The sequence below is a fragment of the Alexandromys fortis genome, unplaced genomic scaffold (genome assembly GCF_014885135.2).
Source record: "Alexandromys fortis isolate MF-2015 unplaced genomic scaffold, M_Fortis_MF-2015_v1.1 scaffold_221, whole genome shotgun sequence".
In the NCBI taxonomy this organism is placed as follows: domain Eukaryota; kingdom Metazoa; phylum Chordata; class Mammalia; order Rodentia; family Cricetidae; genus Alexandromys; species Alexandromys fortis.
The window spans coordinates 2,166,849-2,181,706 of record NW_026068096.1 but is presented as its reverse complement, the minus strand read 5'-3'; the positions used below and the strand labels follow the sequence as shown (position 1 = coordinate 2,181,706).

The window sequence follows — 14,858 nt, the reverse complement described above, 5'->3', positions numbered from 1 at the left end:
GGGGAGTGGGGGTAGAGGGTGGTAGTGGGAGGATGGTTGGAAGACAGTGGTTGGAGGATGGTGGGAGGATCCAAAGAGTGTAGCGGAAAGATGGGAAGATAGTGGTAGGATGAAGGAAAGATTATGGGATGGATTTTGAAGTTCGTGACAGATCAGTCATTGGACACCTTCCACTTGGGGCTGTATCAGTTTACCATCGCTGAAGGGCTGGAGAGACAGATCAGCATTAGGGCACAGGCTACTCTGCAGAGGACCCAGGTTAGGTTCTCAGCACCTACAGGTGCTCACAATCACCTTTAACTCTGGTTCCAGAGGATCTAATGCCCTCTTCTGGCCTCTGTTGGCACTATAAATACACAGAACATAGACCTACCTGCAAGCAAAATACCTACACACATCAAATAAAAAATGAAGAAAATATTAAATAATTAAAAGAGAAAGGCTTTGTTTTTCTTCACATTTTGTGTAGCACAGGCCATCATGGAGGGAAACCATGGCAACCGGAGCACTCACTGGCCACATTGTACCCCGGCAGTAAACAGAATAATGAATTCTGGGGCTCAGCTCACTTTCTCCCTCCGCTGTCCAAGAACTCACTCTGTAGACCAGGTTGCCCTTAAACTCATAGAGATCCGCCTGCCTCTGCCTCTTGAGTGCTGGGATCAAAGGCTGTAGCACTAGCCGGGCTCATAGGTCCCACTTAGGGTGGGTCTTCTTTACCTAATCTACACAACCCCTCACAAGCAGGGCTAGAGGCTACCTGCTCCACAAGTGCTCACACACCTCTTGTCTATTTGACCTAAACTTTTACCACTTTTACATCCTAATCTTTCTCCCCTTGGCCCCAGAGGTTCATGGCCATCTTGAAATGCAGAATGTATCCCATCCAATTTCAAAGGTCACTCCTAGTCTTTAACAGCTCCAACACTTTGGAGAGTCCAAGATATCCCTAGTTGTGAATGCCTATACAATCAAACACAGTTGCATCCTGCCAAGACACAACAGTGCACAGTAAACATTTCCAATCCAGACAGGAGAGGACAGGCTATGGTGAGTATCTGTATCTACCAGACCAAAATAAGAATAAAACTCAGGGTGCCAGCCCCATGTCCAGCATCTGTGGTTTATAACAGAATCATCTGGGCTCCAGAGGACCTGGAGCCCCACCCCTCCAGCTCTGCCGCTTGAAACACGTGTGACGTTTCTCTTGGGCTCACCCCACAGCTCCCCTATGCTGGTGCCACTTCCTCCTGGGTCTCTACTGAAACTTACATAGATTTTGCTTGCACCACAGTGGCCTCTCAAAGCCTTCTTGCAGAGACACCACCCCTACCTCCCATTGCCTGGCTCAGTGACTCTCTGGAATCATGGTATAAGACTCCCTGACCCCTTTTATACCTGGAAAACCCGCACTTCATGGGAGATGCTGCCAAGTTCTGCCTCCAGCTCTGACACACATTGCATTGTAGCAGCCTTGATGTGATGCGTCTTAAGAAAAGTTTCCCTGAGCAGGTTTGTCCAGCAGGGAACTCCTTCAGACGCATTCTTGATTCAGGCTGTCTGCTCTCAGAGAAGTTTGCATTTATATATCGGAACCTTTGATGGATTTTTGCCCTGAGGGCACACTGCCTATCAACCCGTAGTGCAGAAGGCTTTCTCTTTTTCAGTGTGTGCCTTGATGGAAACTTTAAAGCTGTGTGTGTTCTTTCCCTAAATGTGTTAGTCAGGTCCTCTAGAGGAACAGAACTCACAGGATGAATGACACACATGGGGGTGAGATTTATCTGAATGGCTTGTGGACTGTGGTTCACCTAGTCCAACAACTACTAACAGGAGTTTCAAGAATCCAGGAGCTCTTCAGTCCACGAGGCAGGACGTCTCTGCTGGCCTTCAGGATAGTCAGGAATCCTGAAGAAGTCGGCTCCAGTGCCAGTGGGGGAAATGAACTCGCTAGAGAGAATGCGAGCAAGCGCTTCCTTCTTCCATGTCCTTTATAGAGGTGTGGCCTGGATTGAAGGCAGATCTTCCCACCTCCAAGATCTGGATTAGAAGTGGTTCTTCCCACTCGAATGATCTAATTAAGAAAAATCCCTCTGGACAGTGGAGACCCAGCACCCAGGAGGCAGAGGCAGGCAGATCTCTGTGAGTTCGAGGCCAGCCTGGTCTACAGAGCGAGTTCCAGGCCAGCTAGAGAGCTACAGAAAGCAAAGCCTGTCTTGAAAAACAAAACAAAAAAAAAGGAAGAAAGAAAGGGAAGAAGGAAGGAAGGGACAGAGGGAGGAGGAGGAGGGGAGGGAGGGGGAGGAAAGGAAGGAAGGAAGGAAGGAAGGAAGGAAGGAAGGAAGGAAGGAAGGAAGGAAGGAAAGTATTTCACAGGCATTTGTGGTTGAATATTACTTTAACTGGACAAAGCTGTGTTGCTTTTGTTTACGCTGTGTCTGTTTAAGGATGTGAGGATGTGTGTTTTGTTATGTAAAGATGTGTTGCATCTGTTTCACAAGCTTGAGGCACCTGATTGGTCTAATAAAGACCTCACTGGCCAATAGGAAGGCAGGAAAAGGATAGAAGGGACTGGGAGGCAGAAAGAATAGGAGAAATCTGGACTCAAAAGAAAGAAAAAGGAAAGAACTGGAGAAGAAAGAGGAGGGAACGAGGGACATGCCTGAAACAAGAATTCAGGCAGAACCAGCCAGTCAAAGAAGCAGTGAAAGTAAGATCTACAGAAGGAAAAAGGTAATGAGCCCAGAGGCCAAAGGAAGATAAAGAGAAACAGGTTGATTTAAGCGCTACTTGGTAACCACCACCACCACCCCCTGCAAAAACAAAACCCAGCCTGATACAGGGGTTTCCAGCCCTTAGGGTTTTAATTAATCTAGATGTAGTCAAGTAGACAACTGAGCATCCCATCCCTTACCCAGCCGCATACTTACTTTGAATATCGTTCTTCCCAACTGTGTTTTCTCTCCCTGTACACCTGCATTGTGCAGCCAGCACTTATGAGTCTCGTCTTGAAACCTCCTCTGTCATATAAATGAATATATTAACTTGTATATTTGTTTAATTATTATTTTATGTGTATAGTTGTTTTCTCTGCATATGTGTCTTGCATCATGTGCCTAATGCCGTCAGAGGCCAGAGGAAGGCATAGAATCACCTGGAGCTGGAGTTCTCATGCGGGAAGTCCTTCTGTATATGTGTTGCTTTTATTGGTTAATGAATAAAGCTGTTTTGGCCAATGGCTTGGTAGAATAGAGCTAGGCGGGAAAACTAAACTGAATGCTGGAAGGAAGAAGGCAGAGTCAATGGAAAGCCAGGTGCCTATGCAGGAAACAGACGCCTTGGCTGGAGCCCACCAGAACCTTGCTGGTAAGCCACAGCCACGTGGCAATACACAGATGAATAGAAATGGGTTAATTTAAGATATAAGAGCTAGCCAGAAATATGCTGGAGCTATTGGCCAAGCAGTGATTTAAATAATATAGTTTCTGTCTGTTTAATGCAGGACTGGGAGGGACAGAAGCCTCCCCCAATGAATTACAGATGATTGTGAGTCACTATGTGGGTGCTGGGGACTTAGCCTGGGTCCTCTTCAAGAGCAGCCAGTGTTCTAACCACTGAGCAATCTCTCCAGTCCTGAGTCTGCATTCAGCCTCAGTCAGGTTCTCTCTTGGCCAGGACAACCCCTTAGTCCTTGTTTCTCTCTAACACCCGGTGAGCCAGGTCTCCACAGTCCGTATGGGTTCCCCCAGCCTTATATTCTTCCAAAACTTCATCAGAACAACCCGTTAGGCTCTGCTCACATTTGAGGACTTTCCTGGGCCCAGATTCTGCTCTTCCACATTCCTCCCACAAACTGCTCCAAAGCTCCAAGAACTCCATGGTCAGGTCTATCAAAGCAATGACTCTCCTGACCATCCCGGTCCTCTCCCTGTTCCTGCCACTGTGACTACACACATGGGCAGAAGCGGTCTAAGGGGAGAGGTTTGCTCTGGCTCACACTCGGAGAGTGCAGTCCATGATGGGGGAGCATGCTGGTCGGTGCATGCAACATCGGCTGCACCATGTGTGCAGTTAGGAAGCAGAGAGAGAAGTGCTGGTGTCAACTCTCCCCAAACACGGAAAGGCGGGTGTTTCACTGCACTGGCTGGTTTTAGATCATTTTGACACAGCCAGAGGGAGCTTCAGTTGAGAAAAGGCCTCCATAATAATAGGCTGTAGGCAAGACTCAAGGCATTTTCCTCAATTAGTGATCAACAGGGGAGGGCCCAGCCCATTGTGGGTGGTGCCATCCCTGGGCTGCTGGTCCTGGGTTCTATAAGAAAGCAGGCTGAGCGAGCCACGGGGGAACAATTCAGTAAGCAGCACCCTCCATGGTCTCTGTATCAGCTCCTGCCACCAGTGTTGAAATAGGAGCTGCGGGGCTGCGTCCCCAGCACCCGGCCGCCCACATGGCTAGCTTATGCCCCGAAATAATTACATGGAAACTGTATTCTTTTAAACACTGCCTGGCCCGACTAGTTCCAGTTTCTTATTGGCTAGCTCTTACATATTAATCTAACCCATTTCTAATAATCTGTGTAGCCCACGAGCTGGCTTACCAGGGAGGCTCTTAACCTACGTCTGTCTGGAGTGGGAGAACCATGGCGACTCCTCACTCAGCTTCTTTCTCCCAGCATTCTCTTCTGTTTACTCCACCCACCTATGGGTTGGCCTATCAAGGGGCCTAGGCAGTTTCTTTATTAATAAGAAATCACTCCCACATTACGCCAGAAACCTGCCCTGCTTGAGTTCCTGTCCTGACTCCTTCAGTGATGAAGTAATGTGGAAATGTGAGCCTCATGAACCCTCTCCTCCCCAACTCGCTCCAATCGTGGCATTTCACCACAGCAACGGTGACCCTGGTGAAGACACTCCCAGTGAGGGCAAACCATCCCGACAGGCATAGCCAAGGGCTTGGCTCATAGGGGATTCTAATGCCACCAAGGGCTGTGCAGACACGTGTGCTGAGGTTCCACACGTCTTCCGCCTACGACTTTTTAATAGATAACAGCACAGACTCGCGAGCTGCTGTGTAACTGCAGTGGAATTCTATCGTACACCCCAATCCCAGGTCCACGACACTTTTGCAGCGTTATGCAACCATTGTCCTTACTCTACTATTCTGTCATATCGAGAACTACTCCATGGCTGTGGCTTACTGGCAAGGTTCTGGCAGGTCTGTTTCCTCCAGCAGCTACATGGAGTCTCCCGATTCTACCTTCTTTCTCCAAGAATTCAGTTTAGTTTTCCCCGCCTAGCTCTACTCTACCCTATCACAGGCCAAGGCAGTTTCTTTATTAACCAGTGGTATTCACAGCATACAGAGGGGAATCCCACATCACCATACTGATGTGGGAAGCCTTTCCATATATCCGCTGCTTTTATTGGTTAATGAATAAAGAAGCTGCTTTGGCCTGTGATAGGGCAGAATAGAGCTAGGTGGAAAAACTAAACTGAATGCTGGGAGAAAGAAGGCAGAGTCTGACAGAAGTCATGGAGCCTCTGCAGGAGACAGACGCCAGATGGAATCTTACCAGTAGGCCACAACCCACATGGCGATACACAGATTAATAGAAATGGGTTAATTTAAGATATTAGAGCTAGCTAGAAATACGCTTAAGCTATTGGTCAAACAGTAATGCAATTAATATAGTTTCTGTGTGGCTATTTTGGGTCTGAGTGTCTGGGAAATGGATGAGCAGCCTCTGCCAGCACCATATTGCATAACTTTTTATACCTGATTCTCATTTATCATAGCACACTAAGGGTCCTTGCGTGTGTGCCATAGCCTTGCTCCTGTTCACACCTGGGTACTGTTCCAGCATGTGGATCAATCGCCTGTGTGTCCCTCATTCCCTGTATGTAAACAATGCAGATAAGAAGAGTTCTGTGCTCTGTGATGGCTTTCCTCCCTTTCACATGTACATGTGAGCAGAAACAATTGATCTGCATTTACCTGAGGGTCCCCCTACCCCCAGACTGCTCCAAGGCAGCTGTCATGTGTGACGGTCCTATTTCCCAGCAGCCTCGTTGGCTGACATCTGTGGGTATGAAGCATTATTCCATGATTTTCATTTTCCTTGTTCTGGGTGGTATCAGTGATCTCTGTGAGTGTTGAATCTTTGGAGCAGTGGCTCTCAACCTTCCTAACGCTGCAACTTTGTAACATAGTTCCTGGTGCTGTGGTGACCCCAGCGTAAAAGTGCTTCCATGCTATCTACTTCATAACTGTAACTTTGCTGAATATCTGAGATGAAGCAAGCTCTGTGAAAGGTCATCTGACCAAAAAGGGGCCAGGGCCCACAGGCGGGAAGCCACTGCTCTAGACCCTGTCTGCTCAGTTCTTGCTCACTCGTTACATTGTATGGTTTTGGGCACTCGACCTTTGGGAGCTCACCACCCATGAATGAGAACACTGATGTCCCCAGAGGCCCCTACCCCCACCATGACTACCCTGGGTTCCACCTGCCCCTCACTTCATGTTGTATGAGACCAAAACAGTAAAATTATACCTTGTAGGTTAAGGGTTCTGTTTATAGTTAAGACAGCTAAGAATAAGGTCCTGGCCAGGCAGGGGTGCACGCCTTTAATCCCAGCATTTGGGAAGATTGAACCTCATGGCTGCTGCACATGATTCCCTCTCTGTTCTCCTCCCCCACTTCTCCCCGACTCAGGGTCATGCCCTGCCTCTGGCTGTGTCTCCCTTTTCCCCCACCACACCTCGGAGGCGCCAAGCCCTTTCCTTTTTCTTCATCTGCTGCCAAAACCCAGGAAACCCAACAAGAATGATATAATAATAATAACAATAATAAATTTTTAAAAACCTTATGCCCAGAGGTTTGTCCCTGCTCAGGACCCAACCTGTCACTCCCTGCTGCTACTCACCCTCTCCCTCTCCTGTCCCCTCCCACTCCAGGAAGCCCCTAGTCTCACCCTCTCTGGTGACACAGCACTGGACTGAAGGGAGCTCAGGTACACAGGGGCCCTTAGCCCTTGCTTGTCCCACTGAGGCTAGGCTCTTGTGTGTTGCCAGCCGGCCACTTGGCTGCCTGGATCTCCCCTCGGCAGGTGGCAGGTTCCCAGAGTAAGCGAAGAGTGAATGAGAACGAGGACACGGTCACTGGGAGGCGTGGTTGAGAGATGGTTCCTACTGTAGATATTACGGAGAGTTCAGTCATCGGCATCTGGAGGAGGACAGAGCAGAGCACCAAAGCAGCAGATTGAACATGGCCAGCAGAATAGAGGAGAGGTGCGGAAGAGACGAGAGAAAAGCAAGAGATGGGACCAGGAGCCAAGAGCAGGAGATCAAGAGGAATCAAGAGAAGAACCAAGACAGCATGTGGCCAAGATGACAGGTTTTCTTAGGAAGCTGGGGTGAGAAGAGCAGAGAGGAGCCTGGTGACCAGCACGCACTTTGTGTGTTAACAGACACCACAATCAGCCACTTTCCTGGGTTTCTCTGGGACCTAACTGAAACAAAGCATCCTGCTGTTACTTGGCCATGGGGATCATGACATATATGCCCAAACTGAGAGAGGGTTGCGGATGTCATCTGGGACACTATTCCAGGAACATGAGTCCCCACAGGGTCCTACCTTTTATCAGAGACTCCGGAGCCGACTTGAATACCAGATAAGGAATGCAGACGGAGCACCTTCTGTCTGCACAGAAGGCATGGTTTGCTGTGTGCAGCCGGCATGCACTGAGCACTGACTGCTGCAGCTGGCTGTATCATGTGGCCAACGGGTCACAGGTCCTTTCTAAGAAAACCCAGAACCTGAAAAGGGACACAAACATCCCTGCTGCCTTCTTCTTACACCCTAGACCGAGGTTCTCGTGGTGTGGCTTGACGTGGCATGGCATGGCACGTGAGTTCTCCAGCCTAGCCCTCTCTCCCTCCTGACAACGGGAAAGAGTGACTCCCACGGGGGCCCTCTGCTTAGCAGAGCCAGTACCATGTGTATCAGTCTCTATCCCTCCCACACCACCATCAGGATAGAAGAGTGCCAGGATACAGGCCAGGGCTGCACACAGAGCGGCCCTGAACCTGAGTCCTACAATCTGCAGCCCTGAGGGCGGGCGCTTATAGCAGCCCATTGTAAAGTGGATGCCAGGTGGCAGCTCACAGACCACCCTGTAAACACCGCAATCATCGCTATGCGGCCGTCACCACCCCACAACTCCAGCAGCTTGAAACCCAAAGTCAGCTGAGATGGCTGAGACCCCTCCTACCCAGAGCATGGAGGGAAGTGGGGGATCACCATCCAGGGAGCCACTGTCTCAGACAACCTGCAATTACCACCAAATATGATTGTGTTCATTACCACTGCAGTGTAGCGCACTGAGCTGGGAGCCCAAGGTTACTCTAGACCACACACAGGCTTTCCAAACCAATCACAGGCTCAGCTGGAACCCCACACAGTCAAATGGAAAAACAGAGGCTTAAGCTGGAGCACAGAGATGAAGGGAGACCCCTCAGGCAGCTGCAGCCTTTCCAGCGAGTGGACTTGAGGAGGTGGCAGGTGGGGCTCTGGAGATTCTGGAAAGCTGGGGAGCAGGGCCAGCAGGGCATCAAGCAGACATCCCTGTGGCCCTTCCTCGCGCCCTTCCTTGATTCAGTGCCTTACACAAATCTCAGGCAGGAGGCTCATGCCCTCTTCATTTCCTCCCGAGCTCTCCAAGCATCCACAGCCCAGGCTTCTGGAGCTGTATCCATTGTCTGCTTCTTCCTGGGGCTCCCCAGGACAGGGACCTCATCCCTCAGTCATGAGGCCACTGCACCGCTATTCTTGGCAAAACAGGCTGGAGCATAAGAGAGACGTAGTGCCTTTCCCAGCTGCAAGGATGCCCAGTCATGGACTTCAAGCATAGCTGGACCCAGGGAGCCAGCATGGACGTAACCCTCACCCTCAGTTCCTCTTCCCCCTACGCTGGTCCCCTCTGAAGAAGGCACGTCCGCTGTGCATGGAGTCCACCTATGAAGACCTGGATGGTCACTGCATCTTCAAGGCAGGGCAGCTCAAACGGAAGCCGTGCTGGGAGGGCTGTGTGCTCACTCACCTGCCTGTGTCATCACCACAGACAGGAGGGGCCTGAGTGCCCTGGGGACAGGGCAGAGAAAAGTTCTCCCAGGCAACCCTGGACTGTCCGTGCTCCCTCATGTCCTCCTAGGTAGCAGAGAGGCCACCAGGCTCAAACGGGCTCTCATCTTTAGGAGAGAGACGGGATGGACATGTAGGACCTGTGTGTAGGGATATCTTGTTTTAACAAATAAAGCGTACCTGAGACCACAGTGCAGAGCTAAGACACTAGAGGACAAATGGTGGTGGCTCAGTGGCTCACACCTTTAATCCCAGATGAAGGAGGTAGAGACATGAAGGACATGACTGGGCAGAGGGAGGAATGTAGGGCTGGAGGAGACAGCTGCTCAGAAGTTTGGTGTAGACAATTGCAGTCTGGAGATGCAGTCTGAAGCAGTCAGTCAGAGGACACAATCTGAGCATGGGATCGCCCCTTCGGTCTGAGGATTTGGTAGAGGTAAAAGGTCTCTCCAGTGGCTGGCCACATTGCTTCTCTGATCTCTGTTTTTACTCCCTAATATCTGGCTCCAGGTTTCTATGAAAAGCAACTAGAATTCATGCTACACCATTCACGTGCTTTGGTGTGGGGAAGCCCTGGCCAGACACAGACGCAGGGTGAGACAGCCATCCGGGGGCACATTCACATTACATAAGGACACAGGTAAACACACACAAACACACAAGTGTGCACAGAGACAGGGGTCTATTCAGAGTCACACAGGGTATCAGGGTGTCTTCTGAGAGATGAAATTAGCTCTGGAATGGCACACAGTGGCCCAGGAGACACCCAGTGGCCCCAGTAACACATCCCAGGACCTCGGCCTTGGCGGTACTGGTCTTCTGGTCACTGGCAGCAGCAGCTGCTGCGGATTCCAAGGCAGCAGGAGGACTTGTGTGCCCTGGGGCAGTGAGCCAAACTGGCTAATGGGCAAAGAGGGACACGGGGTCCTATCCTGGGCAGAGAGGGACATGGCGTCCTATCCTGGGGTCAGAGGGACATAGGGATCATGTCCTGAGCAGAGAGGGACACAGGGGTCCTGTCCTAGGGTCAGAGGGACACTGGGGTCATGTCCTGGGGTCAGAGGAACACAGGGATCCTGTCCTGGGCAGAGAGGGACATAGAGGTCCTGTCCTGAGGTCAGAGGGACACAGGGGTCCTGTCCTGTGCAGAGAGGGACACGGGGATTATGTCCTGGGGTCAGAGGAACATGGGGATCCTGCCCTGGGGTTAGTGGAACACAAGGGTCCTGTCCTGGGATCAGGGGGACACAGGGTCCCTGTCCTAGGGTGAGAGGGACACAGGGGTCCTGTCCTAGGGTGAGAGGGACACAGGGATCATGTCCTGGGCAGAGAGGGACACAGGGGCCCTGTCCTGGGGTCAGAGGGGCACTGGGATCTTGTCCTGGGCAGGGAGGGACATGAGGTCCTTGGTGGGTATTAGAGAGGCCGCAGGGCCTTAAGGTGGACACCAGGAACTGTTCCCTGTCCTGAAAATCTAGGAGGCCTTTAATCCAGGGCTCTGACCCTCCAGTCATCAGGACACCCAGGCTGGGCTCTGCTCGCTTCTCTTCTGTAGCCGAGGACCAGCCAGCCCCGCCCTCTACACATGGTCACAAACTTCCCATCTTCCTTCCTCTAATATTGTAAGTCATGCCCAGGTTTAGCACAAGGCCACAGGCCGCATGGTAGCTCTCCCTCTTAGCATGTCCCTCCCACCCACAGGAACCGATGTTGACCAGAGTAGCCAGGTGATGAGGGGCAGCGGAACCTCCTCTCCTCAGTCTGCTGCCATCTAAGGCATCCTCATCCAGCACCTGACCCCCAAGGACTAGATGATCCTGTCCCAACTCTGGTGTCAGACACATAGCCACACAGTGACTTAGTACAGAGAAAACCCTGCTTCCAGAGGGCTTCCTGTAGGAAGTGCCTACCACCCCAGGGAAGCAGCCTCCAGACCTGAGTCTCACTGGGCCAGATAGGGCCAGGTCAGTTCCTGGTTTAGGCATCTAGCAGGACCTGGAAATAGAGGAAATGGAGACAGCTCTCTGAGGACTGCAGTTTGACGAGGCTCCACTCTCAACCCTGTCTAGACAGTTGGGCTACGGTGAGGATAGGATGGGTTGATGTGGACACAGGGTGAGGACAGGGCCCAGCACTCGGATCTGTTGATGTGGATGCAGGGTGAGGACAGGGCCCAGCACTCGGATCTGTTGATGTGGACGCAGGGTGGGAACAGGGCCCAGCACTCGGATCTGTTGATGTGGACGCAGGGTGGGGACAGGGCCCAGCACTCGGATCTGTTGATGTGGACGCAGGGTGGGGACAGGGCCCAGCACTCGGATCTGTGAGTCCCTCATCACACAGGCTGGGCCTCCCTCCCTCTCTGTCCAGCAGTCCCAAGTGACAGAGAATAGGAGTGTGAGAAAGGCCTTCCTCACCCAAGGCTCCCCACTCCCTGCCCGTCATCCACAGAGAAACTATGTTGTTATTAAACACAAAGCAAGCAGACCTGCACCCCCGCACTCCCCAAACACCTTTACTGCACTAAAAACAGCATTATAAACAAACACATTGGGGGAGGCTTCTTAAAGAGGCGCACACAGTCAACTGCAAACACAAAGATATCGAACAGTGCAGGGTGTAGAAAACGGGACCCCACGGAGCATAGGGGATGGGAAACAGAATACAGGTGATCCGGGCACCCTTCTGTCCATCACCCCAACTGACCAGCCCAGGTTTTGGTTGTGCCTCAGTTCCAGAGACTGTGGGCACCAGGCACAGGGAAAAGTCAACCCCAAGGTGCCACTAGGCTGTGCCTAAAGGGTCCCTAAAGAATCAGCTCCCATGTTCTCTAGAGGGACTTGGGCTTTTAGAGTTTGAGGATAGCAAAAGAGGAAGGACACCAGGCCCTTCCTAATCCACCAGGGCCCAACAGGCAGTCCATTTAATCCGAGTCATAGTTTGTGCAGAACACAGCAGCCATTCAGGGAGCCAGGATCCTACCCCAGGAGGGCTTCCTGTGCGGGGGGGGGGGGGGGGGGGCGGGGGGGGGGGGGGGGGGGGGGGGGGGGGGGGGGGGGGGGGGGGGGGGGGGGGGGGGGGGGGGGGGGGGGGGGGGGGACACGACCACACAGAACCCAGACCTGTCCCTCCCTCCCACCACCAAAGCCTATTTACACTCTGGAGCAAGCGGCACCCTGGGAAGGAAGGAAGTTTGTAGCCTGTAGAATGGGGAGTCATGGGCTTGAGGCAGAAGCTCCAGGTTACAGGTGCTTCTGGTTGGTCGGCAGGAGTTGAGAGAATCCTGCGCCAAAGAGCCAACAGCGAAGAGACACTGCGACCCTCGGCTCCTAACGCACTTCTAGTCTCCCCAGCTCTAGCCAGAAAGGAACACCAGCCCCAGAATCTGAGAGGCTGGGTCTACCTGGAGCCAGCCTGGTCAGGGAGGATGACCTCCCACAGACGAGGGGTTCTCAGAGCATCTGAGCTGAGTATAGCCACGAGGCTGTGACGGGAAACACCCCCTGTACAGTGAAGGGGGGAAAGAAAGGCCAGCCCCCACACGGGGACCTAATCTCTGGGTACCGGTTGCCTTAGGTACCCAGGATCCTGGGACCGCTAAGAACCCCACAACTCAAGATGAAAGGGCCAAGAGGTATCACGGAGTGGGAAGGGGGAGGGGTGCCGGCCGGCAGAGCAATGCTTTGCGCCTGCAGCCCATCTTCTCCTCCTATGAAAAGAGCAATCCACTAAGAGAGACCCAGGGAAACACAGGGCCGCAGGCCCCGCCCCCACCCACTCCGATGAGCTCAATGTGGAGGGGGAGGAGCCGGTGACCTCACAGAAAGGGCAGCAGCGAGGTCAGTGGCAGTTCCTCCTCCCCCAGGATTGTGTCCCGCTTGAGACTGCTACCCTTATTGACCACCTTGATTCTGAGGGCCAGCTTGCGCACGCTGGCTGGACCCAGGCCGTCAAAGAAGAAGTCCTCGTTGAAGATGGGGTGGCGACTGTTTTTGATGATGGTGCTCCGCTGCTTCTGCAGCTTCCCGGGCACCAGGCACAGCCCCACGCAGCAGTTGATGCTCCGGGCATCACAAGGCCGGTCGTACAGACCCTCAGCCGCCAGCAGGCGCACACGCAGGCGGGCCTGAGCCGCCTCGTATTCCGCCAGCAGCCTCACGCTGCCCCTGGTGCCCATCCGCACTGTGTGCTCTCCACGTGGTGCCTGGCCAGACTCGGGGCCTGGCTCCAGGGTAGCCTTGCGGGTCAAGCGGCGACGGACACCTGGGCTAGTGTCTGGGGTGCTGTCATCGGCAGACAGGGAGCCATGGCGGCCCACCGAGTGTTTCAGCTGGCTCACCTTGGCCTGGCTGTCCTGGGCGAAGCCCTTGAGCAGCGACACAGAGCGAGAGAGCAGAGGGGACCCGAAGGGAGAGGACTCGGCAGAGGACCCCGTGTCACTTTCCCCGCCGCTGAAGTAGCGACTAGGGCTCATCAGGCCCCCCCCAGCCTCCCGGGGTCCCCCATTACCCCCATTGGCCTTGGCACCTGCTCGCCGGCGGCCAGCACCAGGGGAACCCACCTGGGCCAGGGCCCCGTGCTCACTGTGGAAAAGGGACTCCTTGCGTCGGGTGTGGGGGCTCTCAGCCAGTGTGGCAAAGCCATAGGATGTTTGAGCCTTGGGCACAGAGGGCAACGACATGGCACCCTGTGCCTGGGGGTCGGCGTTGGTGGCCTCCTCTGCTGTCCAGTCCTCTGCGCTCTCTATCTGAATCACGTGTCGTGTGGCTGCCTTCAGCAGACTCCTGCTCTCTGAGGCCAACTTGACAGGCAGCCTGGGGCTTCGTGGTGCTCGGCGGGGCCCAGGTGAAGCCAGGTTCTGCTCGGAAGTGGATGGGCCCAGGTCTGCCTGCCCCTCGGCCTCTGGAGGGCCTGAGGGCAGCTTGGGGGGTATGAAGAAGTCGGGGATCTTGTCCGGCGTCAGCACGTTGCTATATAGAGGGCCCTTGGAGGCCTTGTCCCCAGCATCGCCACCCACCCCGCGGCTGGCTCCATTGTCCCCAGACCCCCGAAGCCGTTCCAAGAACCACATGTTGGTTTTTCTCATGAGGACAACAGGCAAGAGACCAGGGAGTCTGAGAAAAGAAATAGGGATCAGAGGTGACAGATGTACTCAAAGGCCACCTGTCAGAGGGTGGGACCTGTTGGGGTTACCAAGAGGTTGGTATTTGTGCCCAGGTGTAAGATGACTGTCAGAACTGTCAGGGGCCGGCACTTTACACGGGGCGGGGGGGTCATCTGCCAGGGCCCCATGGGGTTGCCATCTGGTTCAGTGGTCATCACCTGTCCGGGTCGAGGCCAGCGTAATGCAGGGACACGCTGAGCGCTTGAAGCGCCCTGAGTAGTGTCAGTCTCCCAGGTCGGCTGGCCCCAGCCTGCATTCCGCACACCTACCCACCCACCTGAAGGGCCGGGGTCTCCCCCAGGAACCACAGGCCTGAGCTGTCCCGGCCCCGCCCCCAGCTGCCACCCACCTGTGGCTTCGCTCAGCTGCTGCGCCTTGCTTTGGGTGGAGGGGAGGCGGCGGTCCTGGGTCCCGCGCTGCGAGGTGACCGCGCCCCCGGCTTTCCGGGCGCGGGGTCTGGGCACCTCGGAGCGCGCGGGGCTCCCCTGCCGCTTCGGCGGGGCTTCGGCGACTCCGGAACGCGGGGCTCGGCTGCGGGCCCGGCGCAGCTGCGA

The 14,858-nt window shown here is 53.8% G+C and overlaps 1 protein-coding gene across 1 annotated transcript; it reads right to left on the bottom strand.

The window, feature by feature from the left end:
* Positions 1–12,165: 12,165 nt before the first annotated feature.
* C2cd4c (C2 calcium dependent domain containing 4C) lies at positions 12,166–14,781 on the bottom strand. The gene is made up of 2 exons (XM_050123321.1): positions 14,654–14,781; positions 12,166–14,254 (listed from the first exon to the last, which is right to left on the bottom strand). Exon 2 carries the CDS (start codon positions 14,224–14,226, stop codon positions 12,958–12,960), a length of 1,269 nt encoding a protein of 422 aa, XP_049979278.1. The 5' UTR covers positions 14,227–14,254; positions 14,654–14,781; the 3' UTR covers positions 12,166–12,957.
* Positions 14,782–14,858: the final 77 nt, after the last annotated feature.

Coding starts and splice junctions, on each gene's coding strand:
- C2cd4c (XM_050123321.1), bottom strand. CDS start 14,226: ATGAGAAAAACCAACATGTGGTTCTTGGAACGGCTTCGGGGGTCTGGG.